The 20,945-nt window shown below is 32.5% G+C and overlaps 3 protein-coding genes across 3 annotated transcripts; 2 read left to right on the top strand and 1 right to left on the bottom strand.

The window, feature by feature from the left end:
- The first annotated feature begins 8,345 nt into the window (after window positions 1–8,345).
- On the top strand, window positions 8,346–9,391 carry LOC133338288 (dysbindin protein homolog). Its single transcript, XM_061546465.1, is given in 3 exon segments — window positions 8,346–8,946; window positions 9,011–9,172; window positions 9,285–9,391. Coding segments are annotated over 3 exon segments (870 nt in total).
- A 1,177-nt stretch (window positions 9,392–10,568) lies between these two features.
- LOC133338286 (myb-like protein X) lies at window positions 10,569–12,559 on the bottom strand. The gene has a single exon (XM_061546463.1). The coding sequence runs from the start codon at window positions 12,528–12,530 to the stop codon at window positions 10,569–10,571; it is 1,962 nt and encodes a 653-aa protein (XP_061402447.1). The 5' UTR covers window positions 12,531–12,559.
- Window positions 12,560–16,198: 3,639 nt separating this feature from the next.
- LOC133338282 (RNA-binding protein lark) lies at window positions 16,199–19,485 on the top strand. Its single transcript, XM_061546458.1, has 2 exons — window positions 16,199–16,890; window positions 19,116–19,485. Exons 1-2 carry the CDS (start codon window positions 16,204–16,206, stop codon window positions 19,452–19,454), a joined length of 1,026 nt encoding a protein of 341 aa, XP_061402442.1. The 5' UTR covers window positions 16,199–16,203; the 3' UTR covers window positions 19,455–19,485.
- Window positions 19,486–20,945: the final 1,460 nt, after the last annotated feature.

The raw sequence follows: 20,945 nt of genomic DNA, 5'->3' as shown, positions 1-20,945 counted from the left end.
AAATCGGTAAAAATCGGTTTTCCGTTATATGGTGTCTATTCCTAAAAGTTGACCGATGTTAATAATTTTTGGTAGGAAGATGTACCACACAATGTGAACCCTGTATATAAAATTACAGCCGATTTGGTTAAAAGTTGTATCCAAAATCCTCAAAATTCGAAATATAGGAGGTAACTTTATATGGGAACTATACCTAAAAGTGCACCGATATTGATATATTTTGGTAGGAAGGTTTACATCCCAACGAGAACCCAAAATATGAAATTATAAACAATTCGGTTGAAAAATGTTCTATATCGAAAAAATGGATTTTCCATTATATGGGACCTATACCTAAATTTGGGCTGATATGGTTAATTTCTGGTAGGGAGGTTTACCACCCAATGGGAACCCAAAATATCAAATTACAAACTATTCCGTTGAAAAAAGTGTCTAAAATCGGAAAAAATAAATTTTCCGTTATAAGGGGGCTATATCAAAACGTGGATCGATGGTCATAATTTTTGTTCGGAATATATGTCACCCAATGAGAACTCAAAATACCAAATTCTAAGCGATTCGATTCAAAAAAAAGTTACAAAATTTGCAGAAATGCGGAAAATTGGGCAATGGGGGCTATAGAAAAAAATGGACCGATATTCATAATTTTTGGTAGTGAGCTTTGTCAGACATTTAAAATGTTGTTTTTTATGTTTTCTTAATATATTAATTATATAAAAAAAATTAAAAAAATCAATTTTTGAAAACCTAAATTTTTTGTATTTTTTTCAAAATTTTCTATTTCATTTGTATCGCAAAAATTGGTAGGGAGATATTGCCAGACATTATTAATAATTCCGTTTTTATGTTTTCTAAATATTTTATTTTTTACGAAAAAATAAAAAAAAATTTTGAAAACCTAAAATTAGTTTTTTTTATTTTTCAAAAATATTCTATTTTTTACAAAAAAATAAAAAAAAATTGAAAAGCTAAAATTAGTTTTTTTTATTTTTTTCCCAAAATTTTCTCAATATTCTATTTCCTTTTTATCCCAAATATAACGAATTCCGATTTTATGTTTTCTAAATATTTTATTTTTTACGAAAAAATAAAAAAAAAAAAAAAAAAAAATTTTTTTTATTAAAAAAAAAAAAAAAAAAAAATATTTTTTTTTTTAAATTAAAAAAAAAAAAAAAAAAAAAAAAAAATTTAATTTTATAGTGTTGACAGAATTATTACTAACAAAAAAAGAGAAAAAAATAACAACAATTACAATTTTATTACTATCTAATAAATGCCCTAGAATTTCTCTTTATACAACTACTTGAGGTTTAAGATAAACAATTTGTTGTTGTTTTTGTTTTGTATTTTTTTTAACACAAAAGACCAAGTAGAACGTCATGTCATCATCTAAACATATATAAATGTACTAAATAAATACATACGAATGTTTCTAATTATATATTCCCTATATGGCTCTTATCTAGAAATGAGATTTAGGCAATGGAGAAGGTTTTCTTTTCTCCGCTTTAAAAACAAAACATAAAAATTATTTATATTTTCTCGAAAAAATTGGACACTTTGAAGTATTTCTTTTTTTGGTTTAATTTTTTCATTACCATTTTAGGCATTGTCGTGGCCGATGAAGAAGTAGTAGAACAAAAAAAATTGCCATAAAACATGAACAGCTCGCTCATAAGTGATGCTATTTAGAGCTTAACCAAAAAACCCCAAGCACCCACACACCACATGCAATGGTTTTTATACCTTTCATTTAGCGGGTGAAGTTGTTTGCTAGTTTCGAGCCAAGATTTTGTACATCATCTTGTACATTTATGTTCGTACATGTCTGTATGTATGTACCATATATATGAAAGGCTTGAATGAAAAAATAATAATAATAAACCACAACGTATTAATATTTCTGTCTGAACAAAGAATACTCAACTGGAAATTGGTACTCATATGTCTGTCTGTTGAGGGTATGTATGATTGTAATTGAATTGCTGAATGCTACTGCTGCTAAAAGGGTGATTGACATTAATTTCATTTTATTTGTTTTTTTTTCTATACAAAGAAAAATATTTAAAAATGCAGCTATGTTTGTTTGCCGTTTTTGTGTAAATGAAACATGGAAGTAGTATTTAAATCAGTTGCTTTTTTCAAGGTCATGCCATGACTTCAATAAAAAAATCATATTTTTCCAAAATTGAATATTGCACAATATGGGCCGAAATGTTGAATATTTTCAATTTCAATTTATTTGCTTTCAATACAAAGAAAGACATTTAAGGTCCAAACATATTTTCCCCCAAAAGTTCCCTTTATGTTTTTTTTTTCGATTTTGGTTTACGTTTTTCATTTTATTGATTTTCTTCCTCTCATTTTGTTATTTTTTTAATGTGAATTTCTTTTTTTTTAGATACACACATTGCATTATTTATTCTAGTTGCATTCATACACCTCCTCCTGGTATTTCCTTAGACGGCAAGCAATCATTGTTTATAAACAATTTTGTATAAATTGTAAACAATTTGTAATACAATTGGTAGTGCAAGGGATAGGGTGGGAGGTAATAAAATGCCATAGACATGCTGGAGCATGTTATTTTTACAATTTTCTAAATTGTAAAAATAAACACATTCGAATTAAAGAGGCCTCCAAGGATTTCAGCAGTAATATTTTCATTGCCCTCCATATGGACTTGGAAAGCGATATCCATAATTTTTGATGTGGAGTTTTACCACCCAATAGGAACTCGAAGTACCCAATAAAAAGCAATTGGACTGAAAAACGTGCCAAAAATCCCCGAAATACCGAATATTTGGGAGTATCGTTACATGGAAACTACACTAAAAAATAGACCGATATTCATAATTTTTGGTGGGGAGATCTGCTACTCAATGACAACTCAAAGCACCAAATAACAAACAATTCCATTGAAAAACGTTCCAAAAATCCCCAAAATACCGAATATTTGGGGGTATCGTTACATGGAAGTTACCCTAAAAAAACCGATATCGATAATTTTTGGTGGGGAGATGTGGTACCAATGTGAACTCAAAGTACCAACTTACAGCCAATTCGGTTGAAATACGTGCAAAAAATCCGCAAAATACCGAATATTTAGGGGTACTGTTACATGGGGGCTACCCAAAAAAGTAAACCGATATCCATAATTTTTGGTGGGAGATCTACTACCCAATGAGATTTCAAAGTGTCAAATTACAGAAAGAAATGTATCAAAAATCCCAAAATACCTAATATGTGAGGTTATCGTTATAAAGAGGGGCTATACCAAAACGTGGATCGATATTTTCCCATTTTCAATACCAAACATCCTAGGAGCAGTAACAATGTATGTGGAAATTTTCAAAGCTCTATGTGCAAAATTGTTGGAAATTAATATATCGAGGTGTTGAGATTTCAAAGTGTCAAATTACAGAAAGAAATGTATCAAAAATCCCAAAATACCTAATATGTGAGATTATCGTTATAAAGGGGGGATATACCAAAACATGGATCGAGATCTACTACCCAATGAGATTTCAAAGTGTCAAATTACAGCCAATTCGTTTAAGAAATGTATCAAAAATCCCAAAATACCTAATATGTGAGGTTATCGTTATAAAGAGGGGCTATACCAAAACGTGGATCGATATTTTCCCATTTTCAATACCAAACATCCTAGGAGCATTAACAATGTTTGTGGAAATTTTCAAAGCTCTATGTGCAATATTGTTGGAAATTAATATATCGACGTGTTGGAACGGGGCTGACAAATTGAATATACACTCCACCTTAAGGCGATGGGGATGGTGCACAAATTAAAGTATATCATTTATCATATCAGCCCTACAGTCGAGGTGTCATACTCCAGGTATTGGCTTGTTTGTCAACAGTATGGACGTTTGATCACATGTATACCCTGTTCGGCTTCACATAGATCAATCTAATAGATGAGATCTATAGTGATTTTTATTAACACAATTTCCTAATTAAATGCCTTAAATGGTATTTTTGTTTAAATTAAATTCTATTCATGTGCCATCAATGTATGACGTTTGTCGTTTCGTGCACTCATCTGACATTTAACTCATGTACTCTCCTGTCAATCAATTGATGCGCACCTTAACCATTGACATCTCTCACTAAATCAATAAGCCTTCTTTTCGCACATAAACTTTTACAAAACAAAAAATCCATGAAGATAGTATTATTAAATATCATCTAGGATATTATTAACACAATTCCCTATTTAAATAACTTTTAAATTGTACTTTTTTATTTAATTATATTCAATTGATTTGCTATCAATGTATGACGTTTGTCGTCTCGTGCACTCATCTGCCATTTAACTCATGTACTCTGCTGTCATTCAGTTGGCGCGCGCCTTAACCATAAACATCTGCGTCACGGTTAAACATGCAAAGCAATCTCTCAATGGGATATTAAATATTATAAGCAATGAATTGATTTTATTTAATAAAAAATATTTTTATTTATATAATTCGTAGCACAAAAATTTAATAAATATATATATTTTTCAAATTACAACTCTAATAAATTCCTTTAATAATTTTTTATTAACTAATTATTACTCTCCTGTCATTCAATTGACGCGCGCCTTTGCCCTTGACATCTACTATATCAGAGTTAAGCATGCAAGGCAATTTACAATAGGATATTAAAGATTATACGCAGTGAAGTGATTTTATAACATAAAAATGTTTATTTTACTATATTTATTAACTAACAAAATTTTTAATTTAATTTCCAATGATTTCCTTCATTGTAATAATTACATCACTTAACTAACTCTCAATTGAAAATACCACAATTTATTTATTAATTATCACCCAAAAAATGATTTTTTATTATAATTAATATTCTAATGATTTCTTATCATCAAAGCAATAATTACACAGGCGGCAGTGGCGGCTGACTAACGTCATAATGTCATGTACTCTTCTCGCATTAATCCCCCTCTCTCCTACCCTCTGTCACTCTCTTTATTAAATAAAAAATCAATTACTCTCCTGTCAATCAATTGGCGCGTTCCTTAGCCCTTGACATCTACTATGTCATAGTTAAGCACGCAAGGGAATTTGCTATAGGATATTAAAGATTATAGTCAGTGAAGTGATTTTTAAATATAAAATTATTTTTTTTAGTAATTATATTTATTTTATTATTATTTATTAACTAAAAATATATTTTTTAATTTAATTTCCAATGATTTTTCTTCACTGTAATAATTACACAAAAGGCCAACGTCATTGTCATGTCATCTTCTCCCATTATTGATCTCTCCTAACTCACCGCCTCCAAAAAATGATCCTCAATGGTGCTTCATTAACAACAAATTCTATTAAAAACATCATTTTTTATTTATTAAAAAACTTCTAAAACATCACGTAACTAACTCCTATTAAAAATATCACAATTTATTTATTAATTATCACCTTAAAAACGATTTTTATTTATTTCAATTAATATTCTATTGCAGTGTTGGGCAAAATTAAATTGAGAGCAAGTGTGTGCGAGCGTAACTGTGAATTCACCACTAAAAACGACTGACGTAAAGAGAAAGAAAGAGAAAATGTGTTTACCCATCGACCCTCAGTTACGGTAGCGTATATGGCCGAGCATGCCTGTTCTATTGATATCTTAACATCAAAGCAATATTTACAACGGCGGCTGACTAACGTCATAATGTCATGTATTCTACTCGCATTAGTTTCCGTCTCTCTCTCCTTCCCACTGTCAACTCTCTTTATTAAATAAAAAATCAATTACGTTAGTTATTAACTACTCGCGCCTTAACACATTTGACATGTACGTCAGGGTTAACCAATCATACAACAGCAACAATTAAGGAAATGCAGAAAAAAGAACAAAAAATCGAAGGAAAGCAACAACAACAAATGGAAAATGATGGCACCATTCATTAATGGTTTTTTTTATAAAAAAAGAAATAAAAAAACACAGAAACAAACAACAAAGAAAGCGGAAAGAACAAGAAGAGGAAAACAACAACAACGATATACAACAAGCACAAACGTAATCATAAAAAAACACAGTAAGTGAAGTATTAAATACAACAACAACAAAACACAAACAGCAAAAACAACAAGTGGTGCCAAAGTTAAGTTATGCACAATAAACTACAACACAAGTCCGTCTGTCAGTCAGTCAGCCAGTCATAATGATTAAAGTCTGCGATAAAATATAGGAAAACAAACACAACAACAATAGCGGCTCATCAAAACACAAGATATAAAAAGTGAGAAGTGGTGGGGTGGGGAGATGGTTGATGGGTGTCAGTCAGTGTTGTGTAGTGAAAATCACAGACAAAAAGAAAGCAAAAAAGCTCAAGAAAACGTCATTCGTCATATGAAATCAAAAAAACGAAGGAAACACAACACACACACTCGCACACACCAAAAAAGGCCGGTTATATTAAAAACATGAGAGGAGTTAGTGTCATAAGGGGGGATTTAATAGAACAATAAACAGGGGGTTTCTCGTAATGGGGTTGGGTTTAAAAACCAAAGAAGAGGCAAATAAATAAACAAAACAGCAACAACAACAATTATATATTAAATTGTAAATTTTCCTTAACTGTTTTTTTAATAATTAAGAACAACAATGGCAAATTAGTGAATAGAAACGGACAGACAGAAATAAATGAATGCCTCTTGCAAAGCCCACAATTGAGGCAGACAGCCAGCCAGCTTAAGTTAAGGCAATGAGGCAAGCAAAAGTTGTGACAAGTTTTTTTTTCTTCTTTTTGTGATAAGCAATTGCACTCTACAACAACAATATGCGTTTTTGGAGATTATTTACTTACATTTGCTTTTTTTGTTGATTTAATAATTATGCAAATATAAAAAATGTTTCCTCGGAATTTATTTTGTCAACACAAACACAATTTTCAAACACTTAACATAATTAAATATGTTGGAGGCCTTGCATTGGAGGCTTCAAATTTCGAACGATTTTTCGAGGTTTCTTCTTTTTTTGGATTATTTTTTGCACTTTGTTTTACATTAACACACACAGACGTCATTCAAACTCTTCTCATCTTTTTTTCTGGAATTTCAAAGGTAAATTTGATATTCATAATTTATTACTTTTGTATTTTCCGCGTTCATGTTTTTTCCCGATTATTGATTAACTTAAATAATTATTTTGTGTTTTAAATAAAAAACATAAAAATATTCTTTTTTTTGTCGTTTCTCGGCTCGTAATTTATTTGTTGTTGGATGAAAGTTTAATGCTGAAATGTCAAACAAGTACTAAGGTGGTAGGGTTTTGTAAATCGAAGATGACTAAGAATTAGGGTTCTATAGTTAAGAAATGGGATGAGAGCATTTATCGATAATCAGAGTTGGAAAATTGTATTTTGGAATGACATTGAAGAAAATGGAATGGAAAAGCAACTGTTGCTTCATTTCATGGACAGGGTTGCAATTGGAGACTTAATACTTGTAGAAGGGGTTCCTTTCTCTTGTTGTTTGAAAAGCTGTGATAATGAAAAATGAATTATAATAAAAAATAATAAAAACCCGATACTAAAAATGGTATATACTTTAAAAAAAGTAAAACATGGGAAGAGGAAAATAAAACATGGAGCACATCATAAAAAACCTCCTCCAGCGCACCCTATCAGTTTGTTCGTTCAAAGTCCAAGAGTTTGTGAACCCCATTAGATGACAAATTGGAAAATTTAAACCCCGTTTAGAGAACTCTGAAAGGTTATTTAGATTTTTAAAGATTTTTTTTATCCTGGACATAAACAGGAATATTTTTCTTGCACCCACACAAGGCGTAAATTTGTTAAAAAATATTTTCCCTAAACCTTCCCAAAGAGTAGATTTTTTAATGAATATATTTTCCTAGATCTAAACAAAGTGTAGATTTTTTGAAAAATATTTTTTTCTTTTCAACTCAGGGCAGAGATTTCAAAAAATATTTTTGCTTGGATTTTTAAAAAATCTTTTTAATTCCAAGCCTCACGGCAGTGTTGTATTTTGTCTTCATTTAAAAAAAAAGAAAACATTTTTCCTGCCTTTTATTTTCAAATGCCAAAACATTACATGTGAACCCAGCTTTTATATTCTCATCATTTCTCTCTCATCTCAACCATATGAGTCAGTCGTTATCTTTCAACAACAATCGATTTGTATAACTCTTTAATTTGTCTACGCTTTTATCGATCTATAGAACCCTTACATATTAACGTTACTTTTGTTTTGATTCGCCGTTTCTTGATTGCTTGTTGCATTATCAACGAAAAAAGTGTTTGTTTTATTTTTTTTACTTTGTTTTTAATTGTTTTTTTTTAATTTTCACAATTAATCATGTTAAGTAGTCTTAGGAAAAAGCTTAACAATGCCCTACAAGAAGCCTCAATAATAACCGAGAATTTGCAGCAACAATATCGGCAACGTGTCAACAATTCCGATGTAAGATTAAACCAATTGGAAAATTTCGAAAGTGAAATCCATTTTTAATATTTTTTTTTACAGAACCTTAATCGCAGCCGCAGTTCCAGTTCATTGGTTTTGTCCACAAGTGAGCTGGGCCTACCATCGCACGTCAATGTGGCCGCTGGCTGTAATTTACTTGCCAAATATGAAGACGACTGGCGGGTGATACATCAAAACAATGAAGAAAATGCCCAAAAGGCGGAGGCTATAGCCAAACAAATTCAGGATATAGAATTGCAGATGAATCAAAAACAAATTGTTATGAGTGACTTAGTACATTGCCTAGCGGTAATTCCGAACTTAATGGAGAAGCTAAAATCATGCCAAGAAACATTGGGGGAGGTAAATCAGCTGAGTCGTACTGTGGAAAAGGAATTGGAGAAATTGGAAGATCTGTGTGCGGAATGTGAACTGGAGGAATATATGCTCGAGAGGCAGTGTGAACTGTCGAAATTTAAACAAAAGAAAATGGGTAAGAAATTAAATTTTTTTTCCACTACTGCTTAGGATTTTAATTTTGTTTATATCTTCTATAGAGGATTTGGAATCATATCGCCAAAAAGTTGCCGCCGAGCATCAGGCGAGGATACGCCAGCATGAGGAGAAGCTCAGGACAATACAAAAAGAACGACAAGCCGTATTCGATGATGCCTTTCGTCATGATCTAAAGGAGTTCAAGGAGAATGGACACATACCAAGTATGTACAATTCTGAATCTATTTCAAAACTTGCAAAAATCGAATATTTTTGTTTTGAAGTGGGGCATACCGACTATTTCAAAATTCTTTAACTATTTTTTTTATTTTTTAGAAATTGAAAAGGAATTAAAACCATCAAAAATATCCCTTGAAGAAGTGGACTTAGATGAAGAAGTTACAGAAACCAAAGATGCTCTGGAAGAGTTTTTAAATGGCTGATAATTGTTTTCTTCGTAAGGGTCCCAAAAAGTAAATACATATAGTCCTCAAAGTGCCTGCATCTACTGTTACAATAACAAAACAATATATCGTATAGTGCAATATTCCAAATCGCCAAAAACGAACAGCCAATTATTGGTGTCAAAAAACAAATTAATTAAAAAAAAATCCCCCACCAACGACAATGAAGTATTTGTTATACATATAACATTTTTTATATTCAATTAGAATTTAATAAATAAAAAAATAAAATTGAATTGAATTCAAAACCATACATTAATCTCCAATTCAGCCCAGCTGAATTATGATTTCTATAGGAAATCTTCAATTCAGCCCAGCTGAATTATGATTTCTATAGGAAATCTTCAATTCAGCCCAGCTGAATTATGATTTCTATAGGAAATCTTCAATTCAGCCCACCTGAATTATGATTTCTATAGGAAATCTTCAATTCAGCCCACCTGAATTATGATTTCTATAGGAAATCTTCAATTCAGCCCAGCTGAATTATGATTTCTATAGGAAATCTTCAATTCAGCCCAGCTGAATTATGATTTCTATAGGAAATCTTCAATTCAGCCCAGCTGAATTATGATTTCTATAGGAAATCTTCAATTCAGCCCGGCTGAATTATGATTTCTATAGGAAATCTTCAATTCAGCCCAGCTGAATTATGATTTCTATAGGAAATCTTCAATTCAGCCCAGCTGAATTATGATTTCTATAGGAAATCTTCAATTCAGCCCAGCTGAATTATGATTTCTATAGGAAATCTTCAATTCAGCCCAGCTGAATTATGATTTCTATAGGAAATCTTCAATTCAGCCCGGCTGAATTATGATTTCTATAGGAAATCTTCAATTCAGCCCGGCTGAATTAAGGTTTAAATATGAAAAAAATTCAAAATTCAATAAATTTTTAAAAACTATTTTTTCCGGGACCAACACAAGGTTTCTGCTCGTCTATGAAAGAGTCCCTGCTTCAGTCGTCTATGAAAGACTCCCTGCTTCAGCTCGTCTATGAAAGATTCCCTGCTTCAGCTCGTCGTTAAAGACTTTAAATATTTCCTTTAGATCGCTCGTCTATGACCCCGTTCCGCTCGTCCTTTTTTACGAATAAATAACATGTTTATTGGTGTCTATTAATTGGAATACAAAATTAAATCTAAACTAAAAATCTAATCACTAGTCAAATCGACAACATTTTCTTTGGCAGGTTCCGAGTTTTGATTATGACTATCATCATCTAGAGATTTACTGGTAGACTCTTCCGTTTTCATGGGTGAATTGCTTTGGGTCAAAATATTATCGGTAGATATTTCATTTTCCAAAGATTGTACCTCCGTATCTTTACTGTGTGACCTAACTTCTGGGACCTCTGTTAGACTGCCTACAATTTTTAATTGATTCAAGACCTCTTCCTTTCGAATGTCATTGGAATTTTCCTCAATACATTCAATGACTTTGGGCATGACTTCGGAATTATTATCTGTAATATTTGTGGAGGTATTTTCTGTTTCCTTGGGTATATCTGTAATCATATCCTTGTCAGAAGAAGACCGATGTTCATTGTCCGAAGTCTCCTTTTCAGCCACAACAGCTACACTGTCTTCAACATTTTCTTTAGATACTTCAGGGTTATCCTCCATCACAGAGGACTCGTGGTGTATTGGCAACACTTTATGTCCCTCGTTGACACCTTCAAAATTTCCCTCGATATTGACTTCTTTGTTATCTTCAATATCCTTTTTAGATGCTTTAGGATTATCCTCCTTCTCAGAGGACTCCATTTTCTGATCTTCAACATTTTCTGTTGGTACTTCAGGAGTAACCTCCTTCTCAGTGGACACATGGCTAGTTGGCAACTCCTCCTTCTCCTCTTCTTGTTTATCATTAACACTACGACTATTTTCTGCTAAATTTCCAGGTACGTTTTGTTCCTCTGCCACAACATTCGCTGCTGGACAACTTTCTTCTGGCAATTTGTTAGATTCCAAATTCCCATCTTCTAGGGAACATACCAAGCTCGATTCCTTCTCCATAACTTCTTTTTGTTCTCCTCTACAAACATTCGGCGTAACTTCCACCTCCTGACAATCCGAATCAGATGAGGAACTACTTGAAATGGAAAGAATACAATTGTTCGAAGTTGTATGCCCCTTTTCGGAAATATCCGATTTAAGGGATATATGTGAATGGACACTTTCCACATCACTTTCATTTTCGATGACATACGAGGGTGATTGTTTCTTTTCGTGACTTTTTGTCGGCCTTTTCGTTTTATTTCCTGACCGATTTTTCTCCTCATCGGACGATAAATTAAATGTCAACACTCCATTTTCATCTTCTTCCGCCGACGAGCTATTAAGACTTATATTTAAATCTTCCGATTCTGAGGTATGATATGTTAAACTTAAATCACTGGGAATGTCCATTTTTTCTTTATCACTATCCCCCTCCTCCTTTAACTCTTCGATTAGCAATTCTGTTTCAGGATCCCGTTGCTGTCGATTCGTCGATTGTAACAGTTGATTCATTTGATTATAGGCCATGGCGGCTGCCATAACCATATTATGATCCATATACAGTGCTAAATGGGGATCTGAGGGATCCACTTCCTGGTGATAATAATCCTCGTTTGCATTTTCCTCCTTTTCCTTTCTATCATGTTTTCTTTTGTGCTTCTTCGTCTTTTTCTTTTTACCCAATTCTTCATTGCTATCAATCGATTCGGAGGATGTGGCTGAGGACAATGTTGAGGGTGATGATGAAGATGATGATGGGCTGGAGGAGGATGAACTTTGTTTTTTATGTTTCTTCTTTTTCTTTTTTGTCAATTTTTTGTTTTTCTTCTCCTTCTGATGCTTCTTTTGCTTGCTGGAGTCAGATGACTCCGTGCTGCTATCGGATTTATGATTGGAATATCTGCGTTTTCTTCGTTCTCTCGTGGCTGCATCCATATCCCTTAGTTTCCGTTGACAATTTCGATGATTACGATCGTACTGCCGCTTATTGTGTCTCATCACCGAGTTAATGGTACGATCTAGGAAATCTTTATTGGGTTTACCCAATGGATTAATTTTACGTTCTTGGACGCGAGGCAACATATCGGCCTCCTTTTGCATTTGCATTTCCCGCATTATTTCCTCCACCGCTTTTCTGAAAAAAATATAAATAAAGATTAATATATTAATATAAATTATAGAATATATACTTCAGGAGTCATAGAAAGAGTCTTTCAAAACTATTTAGCCATTAAGAATCCATTAAGACATTCCCAAAGAAATACTGCTTCCAAAAAAACACTCAAAAACCATGGGATTGTATTCATTGGATGCCCTTGGGCTTGGTTGGCACATTTCCAAGGACATCCTGGAGAGAGTTGAACCACAGAAATCATTGCTAGTACCTTGTTAACTCCGCTTCATCCATTGTTTATCCACTTTATATTTATTGTATATTGGGGATATTGGGAGCCTTTTCCCACAACAAACTAGTTCAAATATAGTGTAATTCTCTGAAATGAACTAACGGCAATAATTCTAGTTGGTTCATTTCTCAGTTCCTTTTGGTGAATAACTCCAATTCAAATATCACAAATCAAAGGAGGAGCTGTTTTGACGATATTTAAATAATTTATTTTATATTTTAATATCTAGATAATATTTTTTGTATTAAAATTAATTTAAATAAATTAATTGTTCGTAAAATAATAAAATAAAGGGTATTTCGTCAAATTTGACACAGGGAACTATAGCTGAAGCAGGGAGTCTTTATAGAGGAGCTGAGTGGGAGTCTTTATAGGCGAGCTGAGGCAGGGAGTCTTTATAGACGAGCTGAGGCAGGGAGTCTTTATAGACGAGCTGAAGCAGGGAGTCTTTATAGACGAGCTGAAGCAGGGAGTCTTTATAGGCGAGCTGAAGCAGGGAGTCTTTATAGGCGAGCTGAAGCAGGGAGTCTTTTTAGACGAGCTGAAGCAGGGAGTCTTTATAGACGAGCTGAAGCAGGGAGTCTTTATAGACGAGCTGAAGCAGGGAGTCTTTATAGACGAGCTGAAGCAGGGAGTCTTTATAGACGAGCTGAAGCAGGGAGTCTTTATAGACGACCTGAAGGGAGTCTTTATAGAAGGGCTGAAGCGAGTCTTAATAGACGTGCTGAAGGGAGTCTTTATAGACGAGGTGAAGGGATTCTTTAGAGAGGAGCTGTATGGATTCATATTTTTCTTTAGAAAGAGCACGAGGCATTTCCTATGATGCCTTGCATGGCATAATTATACAAGGTAGTCGTATGCGGACATATAATTCCAATTATTTTATAAATTTATTTTGACAACACTCAGCTTCCAAAATTTAAATGAAAATATTAATAAATTGTTTAAAAAATAATAAGTTGTTTATAAATAATTGTTTGTTATTGTTTATATTAATTAATAAATTGTTTATGTTAATTAATATTTTGAAGTTCCCTGCCTCTGAAACCTATAAATATAACACCCAATTTACGACTTGAGAACGATGTGCAGCTTAAGAAAATAAAAATATTTATATTTATTAAAAATATGCCAATCGACATACATTTTATGGAATTTATTTAATATTATTTGAAATTAATATATGAGACTAGCTTCCATAATTATGCCTTGATATTCCTTTTAGTAAATATTACAAACATGTAAAATAATTGGAACTAATTGTTATTTTATTTATACTGGCATAAAATGCCATCAGACAGATCTGCATTTCCTTTTCATTTTTATATCTTGGCGTAAAATGTATTATTGTACCGTGCATTGAGCGATTTTTAATTAGTCCATAGATATCGGGTACCGGAACCTAAAAAAGGATAGTATTTTTATTACATATTTATTAATTTGTAATTTTTGCGTATAAAAAAATAATTTAAATTTTTTAATTTTCTATCCCTTACCATCCTACTAACTTCTGATGCTTTGAACTGACACATTACGTTACGTTAATCTATAATTTTAAGTACTTTAGGAAAATACAACCCTGTCTCAATACATATTCTAAGCAAAATGTTTATTGTTTTTAATAATTACTTTCTCCTCCATATTTCAATATATTTTATTGTGAGTAAATATTGTATTTATGAGTAAATTTATTTAAAAATATACCATTCATAAGGAAACAGTCAATGCCAGGCCACAATGTCATAAAGCCACGCTTTTATATTAGGTGTCACTTTGTCCGAGCGCTTTTCAATTAGGTTGCACATGTACGGCAGGCCACAATGTCAAAAATGCCATATAGACACGCTTTTATATTAAGTGTCACTTGTTTTGCAATTTGTTAGTACGCTTTTCAATTTGGTTGCTCACGCACGTCATTCATATTGGCGGGAGTCTGTCTCACAATATCATGGTGCAAATAAACCGCCTTTTTTTAATTTTATTGTTATTTATTGGAGAAGAATAAAGAATAATGGAAAAATAACACTCCCTATAGCCCAACGTTAAGGAAAAATAAGGTTTTCATGCATTAATATAGATGAATTATGCATGTACAAATCCCGGACAGTAACATTCTTAATGAGAGTCCGTTAGAAAAGTAGAGAAGAGATATCAGCTGTTTATGGTATGAATTAAAAAAATCTTGAAGTAATAATAAGAAAAATATTAAAAAATAACAAATTAATACAAAAAACTTCATCAAACAAATAGGAAATCACATATCCTGCATTAACATTGTCGTCGTACGACATAATTTTATACCACGTTACGTCAAATACTAACTCACACACATTCATTAATTATGAGTACCACAATTTACAACCCTGACGACTGGTGTCAATTTCTGATCGCATACTCATTCGTTTTTCTGTATCTATTGAGAAGAAAATTTTCTACCGATTAGACGTGTGGTTTTTTGTAGTGAATTTATCCCGGAAGAATTTTGTTAAAATTTCTTTCTGGGAAATCATCTTAATTGTAAAGTATTTATCTCTCCACCAACAAATAATTCTTCCAGGTAAGTTAAAATAATTCCAAAAACAAATTAAATAAAAAAATACGGGAAACTAATAATAACCTTAATGAAGGGGAGTTTTCTAACGACGCCATCCGTTTTCATATTGGCCGGCATAATTTATTTCATCTATGTAAAAAATGTGTATAATTTGTTTCGTTTTCAACAATAATTGCCACTAAACGTGTAGTTTCGTTTCAATTTGTTAAATGAAAAATATTACTGTCCATATTACATAAAAAACTTTGTGCTAATTTTTCTTCAGTATATATAACGTGAAAAATGTGAGGGTCGTCGAGAAGTGAGAAAAAAAAACCTTTTAATAAAAAAATGGCCGACTGGGTGCGTCTTTGTATGCGGCATTTGTGCTACCACAACTAATATGGGTTTAGTTGTGTGTGTATGTGGTGTGGGGGTTATAACCACGAAATCATTCTTTTTTCTTTCCCTCTGTTGTCTGTTCCTAGTTCTGTGTGGCTTTAATGTGTTCAATCAAATATTTCCTTAACTACTTCTCATATACTTAAAAAATGGCTTTAAAATGAATTGCAAACCAAAACATGATTTTTATTTAATTTAGAAACAAAAAGTCGTCGTAAAACTTTGTTGTAAACGGATTACGTTTTGTCTCGCCGAGTCCGGTTTTGCGGTAGATATCAACGCGCCCGTAGCCGACAACTACGCCTTCGTCGCCGCCGCCGTCATTGTTCACACACGCCGCACGTACGTAAACGTCAGGTGTGCGTTGCCGCCGACTGCTCTCTCTCTCTCACACAGATAGATACAATAGACGTGTTCGTTACCTCGCCGCAGCAAACTTGTCGTCAACATGCCTGGAGCCGGAACTTTTAAATTGTTCATTGGCAATCTAGATGAAAAAACTCAAGCAACGGAACTGAAGCCATTGTTTGAGAAATACGGTACCGTTGTGGAATGTGATGTCGTCAAGAATTATGGTTTCGTCCACATGGAAACCGAGGAGCAGGGTCGCAAGGCCATTGAAAATCTTAACGGTTATATGCTAGGTGGCAACGGTATTAAGGTAGAGGCGGCCAAGAGCCGACGTGCACCCAACACCCCGACAACGAAAATCTTTGTCGGCAATCTAACCGATAAGACGCGAGCACCCGAAGTACGTGAATTATTTAAGAAATACGGTACCGTTGTTGAGTGCGATATCGTCCGGAATTATGGTTTTGTCCATTTGGATTGCATCGGTGATGTGCACGATTGCATTAAGGATTTGAATGGTCGTGTCGTCGATGGTCAACCGTTGAAAGTGCAAGTGTCAACAAGTCGTGTGCGGCCAAAACCCGGCATGGGCGATCCAGAACAGTGTTATCGTTGCGGCCGTCCGGGTCATTGGTCCAAAGAATGTCCGCGTTTGTACGGAGGTAATGGTGGCCGAGACTTGGGTCCGGGCGGCTATAGAGATCGTATGTACGGACGTGATCCATATCCACCACCACCGCCACCACCACCATTCTTGCGTGATCGTATTATGGATGGCTTTAGGGTAATAATAACAATGATTATTTATTTATTATATTCAAAAGAAAAAATACTCGAAACTCCAAAAAGATACTCTACTCTTAATATCATTCAAAAAATCAACTATACACTACTACTATTTACATGCACCAACAACAACAAAACAGAAAAACATTACAAAATGTGGGGTTTGGAAAGAAATTGTGTCCTTGAGGGAGAAATTACAGTAATTTATGCAGCCATAAGTCAAGCTTAGAGTGTTTACATTAAAAGCTATTGTTTTTAGGAGATCTTTATTCAATTTATTTAATTTTTTGTTCATAATCTAAGTTTTCAGTAATTTTTTATATTATTTAATGCTTGATGACATTGTCAAAAACATCATAGGGACACGCTTTTACATTAGGTGTCACTTGTTTACCTTTTAGTTAGTACGCTTTTCAATTAGGTTGCACTTGTATGTCATTCATATTGGCGGGAGTCTCTCTACATATCATTGAGTGAACGAAAAGGAAATAATAATGTATATATCGTGATTTTCTTTATTAAATAAGTGATGAAATGGCAAAAAATAACACCCTATTAGTATGAAATTAAAGAAATAATGATTTTTCTTTGTTAAATTATTGCATTATGTGTATTACAAATCAAAGACAGTGACGTGCATGACAGATACTCTCAAAGAGAGTCAGTTAGCAAAGCAGATAAGTGATAACAGCTGTCTTAATATTAGTTTGAGCATGATTTGCAAAGGCCAAAGTTAGAATCATTAGAAAAATGATTAAAAAGTGAAATTATTTAACAAATAAAAGGAGGAAATAGATCAAGGATTTAAAGAAACGTTGTTATAATAAAAATGGAAAAAATATATTGTTGTTGGTCAGGCGTAGGTGAAATTCTTGCATTATCAAGTCAGAGACAGTGACATGTATGAGAGAGATTATCATGTATGAGAGGAAATTGGATTTTCCCTTTTAGTCATAGGAAAATTGCTTTAAAAAATGCAATTAATTTACAAATAAATAATAGGAAATTGGAATAGGGACGTAAAAGGAAATTATGGAGATAATATTAATGGACAAGTTCCAGTTCCGTATGACAGACGTTGAAGGAAAAATCATGCATTTAAGTTGTTGCATTATGACATGCAAACCAGTGGCAGTGCATGCATGAGCGAGATTTTCAAAGAGAGTCCGTTAGACAAGTAGGGAAGAGTGACAGCAGCTGTCTAATTTCCGTGTAGTCATTGAAGTGCAAAGTTTAAAGTGCAAAACTTAAGAAAAATATTTAAAAAATACAAATGTTTAATAAATAATTCGCAGGAAAGTGTTTTTAAGATATAAAGGAAAAAATTTGAAACAATTCAAGCTGACAAATTTAAATATTACGATTAAAATTTTGCACACAAAATTATAGGATTTGCTTGTGGTATGGATTGCTAGTAGAAATTCAAGAGAGGGAGAGAGTGAAAGTGTCTGTGACAGTTAGAAGCAAATGACAAAGTATAAAGAGGAGTTGATATCAGCTGTTTCATTTAATGATGGCAAGGAAGACTAAAATATAAATCTTTAGAAAATTATAAAAAATAATTTATTTAAGAAAATAAAAGCAGATAATATTGTTTGAGGAGCAGAAGTAAATACTTGGAAGATTAATGTACGTCTAAAAATTAAATATGAAGTCTGTTAAAAACTTGCCATTAATAATTTTTTTTAAGGTTAGGGGATGAAAGTGATATAAAGGTTTTATGTGACATTTTTGGAGATGATGCAAATTTATTAGTGTGATAACGTTTGACTTGGATTTAAATCTAGGGATAAATCAAGACCGAAATTGCTCGATCTGCCCAAATCTTTTGTATTTCAAAGTAAGTCTGAAAAATAATGGAGGTTTGTTAAATATGCGATTGATTTATATTTTTAGTAGATCGAAAGATGAGAATGATCAAAGCCTTATGGGGAGACTATTATGGACTTGATAAAAAAAATAGTTTTGAATTAATTTAAGAAAACATTCAATGAGAGAACTTTAAGGGTTAATAACAGAAAGGGCTCAGCTATAACATATTAAAAATCCAATTACTGTGAGTCTGGAGAAATATACCCAAAACGATATTTTCCCACACTGGATACAATTTCTTGCAAAACCCCATTATTACAAAATTCAACTTAAAATGTATCATCCTATCTTTTTAGCATATTCAATATTATCACTAACTAATATATTTCTTTATCCAATTTTTTCCAACAGGATTACGATTACTATGATCGTCGTTTCGATGATACCCGCGATCTGTTCGAACGCCGCTATCAGGGATCACGTATGCGTGATTTCCCACCACCACCGCTGTCGCGACGTGATCCTATGCCATTGCCACCCACGTTGAACGGTAGCCTGCGTGGCAGCAGCTTATCCCGTGGCTATGACAGTATGTTTAGTCGACGATCACCACCACCATCGCGTAGCAGCAATGGCATGGGCCGTTACGGTGGCTATGAAGATTTTAGCCGTGATTCGTTTGATGATCGTATGATATCACGCGGTATGCGTAATCCATCACCACCCGGTCGGCGGTATGCACCGTACTGAGATGAACTGTATTATAGTAATAGTTCCAAGACCTCTAGATATGATGATGGCACTAAAGAGGAAAAAATCTATCATAATAGATTTTATGTTATAAATTTTTGAGCGTGAGAGGCATACTATTATTATGTTTTTTTATTTTTTTGAATGAACAACAACATTTATGTTTGAACAAAAGTTTATCATCAGATTATATATTACATATATAATAATAGCACATAGAAAACAAACAAAACGACAATTATGACAGATTAACAAAATAGTCCCCCCACACATACATTTTTTTATGTGATGAAAAATAATGTCGCCCTCTACTCTTTTTGCCATTTTCCCCCATTTTTAATTATTTAATTTATATTAATTGTGAAAGTTATTTGTCCGACCCCCAAGCAACCAACTATGCTCCCAACCACCTATCAATCATTTGTCCATTGTAATGTCATTTGCCCACAGAGGGTGATTTTCTTGTTATATAGGAAGCACCCCCATGGACATTTTGGAATTTACAGATTTTATGTGTTTTCCCCTCTCTCTCCCAGTCCCAATCACCACTATCTAGTTTAGTAACATTGGAAATTATAACCCACAAGCAAACAAAAAATAATTATAATGAAGTAAAAAAGAAAAACAATTTATAATTTTTAAGACATATTTAGTTAAAACAAAAAAGAAAACTATTTTTTAAGACATTCTCATCTATATTATTTTTCTTCTCTACTTTCTTCTTTATGTAACTTTATATATAAATGCTTTGATTTTGGAAAGCCACCACCACCATCAGTTCTAATTGGTATTTTATACACAAAAAAAACTGATCTGAACAATTTTTTTTAAAAATTTACATCATGTAAATATACAGCATATAAACAAAACAACAACTACATTTCATTTATATATATTATATAATGATGGAAAAATAATTTAACAAAAATAAAAAATTAAATCGTAAAAATCACACACAAATATTTTTGTGACAAAATAAAATTGTAGTTGTTTTATTTAAAGGGGTGGGAAATAAGGGGATAGATAAAAATTTCGGTGAAAATTTTTTTTCGTCAAAAAAAAAAAATTCGGTAACAAAATGTTTTTTCGTCTATAGAAAAAAATTTCGGTAACAAAATTTTTTTTCGTCTATAGAAAAAAATTTCGCTAACAAATTTTTTTTTTCGTCTATAGAAAAAAATTTCGCTAACAAAAATTTTTTTTCGTCTATAGAAAAAAATTTCGGTAGGAATTTTTTTTTTCGTCTATAGAAAAAAATTTTCCTTGACAAAATTTTTTCTCGTCTAAAAAAAAAATCGTTAACAAAATTTTTTTCGTCTATAGAAAAAAATTTCGCTAACAAAAATTTTTTTTCGTCTATAGAAAAAATTTTTTTTTCGTCTATAGAAAAAAATTTCGCTAACAAAAATTTTTTTCGTCTATAGAAAAAAATTTCGGTAGGAAAAATTTTTTTCGCCTATAGAAAAAAATTTCGGCAGGAAAAATTTTTTT

This window comes from Musca vetustissima, unplaced genomic scaffold (genome assembly GCF_032173495.1).
Source record: "Musca vetustissima isolate MV318-11 ecotype Yass unplaced genomic scaffold, APGP_CSIRO_Mvet_v1 utg8637, whole genome shotgun sequence".
In the NCBI taxonomy this organism is placed as follows: Eukaryota; Metazoa; Arthropoda; class Insecta; order Diptera; family Muscidae; genus Musca; species Musca vetustissima.
The sequence above is the reverse complement of the archived record's forward strand: the minus strand, read 5'-3'. Positions and strand labels throughout refer to the sequence as shown.

Excerpts from the sequence above, each read along its gene's own strand:
- LOC133338286 (XM_061546463.1), bottom strand. The coding sequence starts at position 12,530 with ATGCGGGAAATGCAAATGCAAAAGGAGGCCGATATGTTGCCTCGCGTC.
- LOC133338282 (XM_061546458.1), top strand. The coding sequence starts at position 16,204 with ATGCCTGGAGCCGGAACTTTTAAATTGTTCATTGGCAATCTAGATGAA. Across the intron at positions 16,891-19,115 it reads GTATTATGGATGGCTTTAGG|GATTACGATTACTATGATCG; the intron begins GTAATAATAACA and ends TTTTTCCAACAG.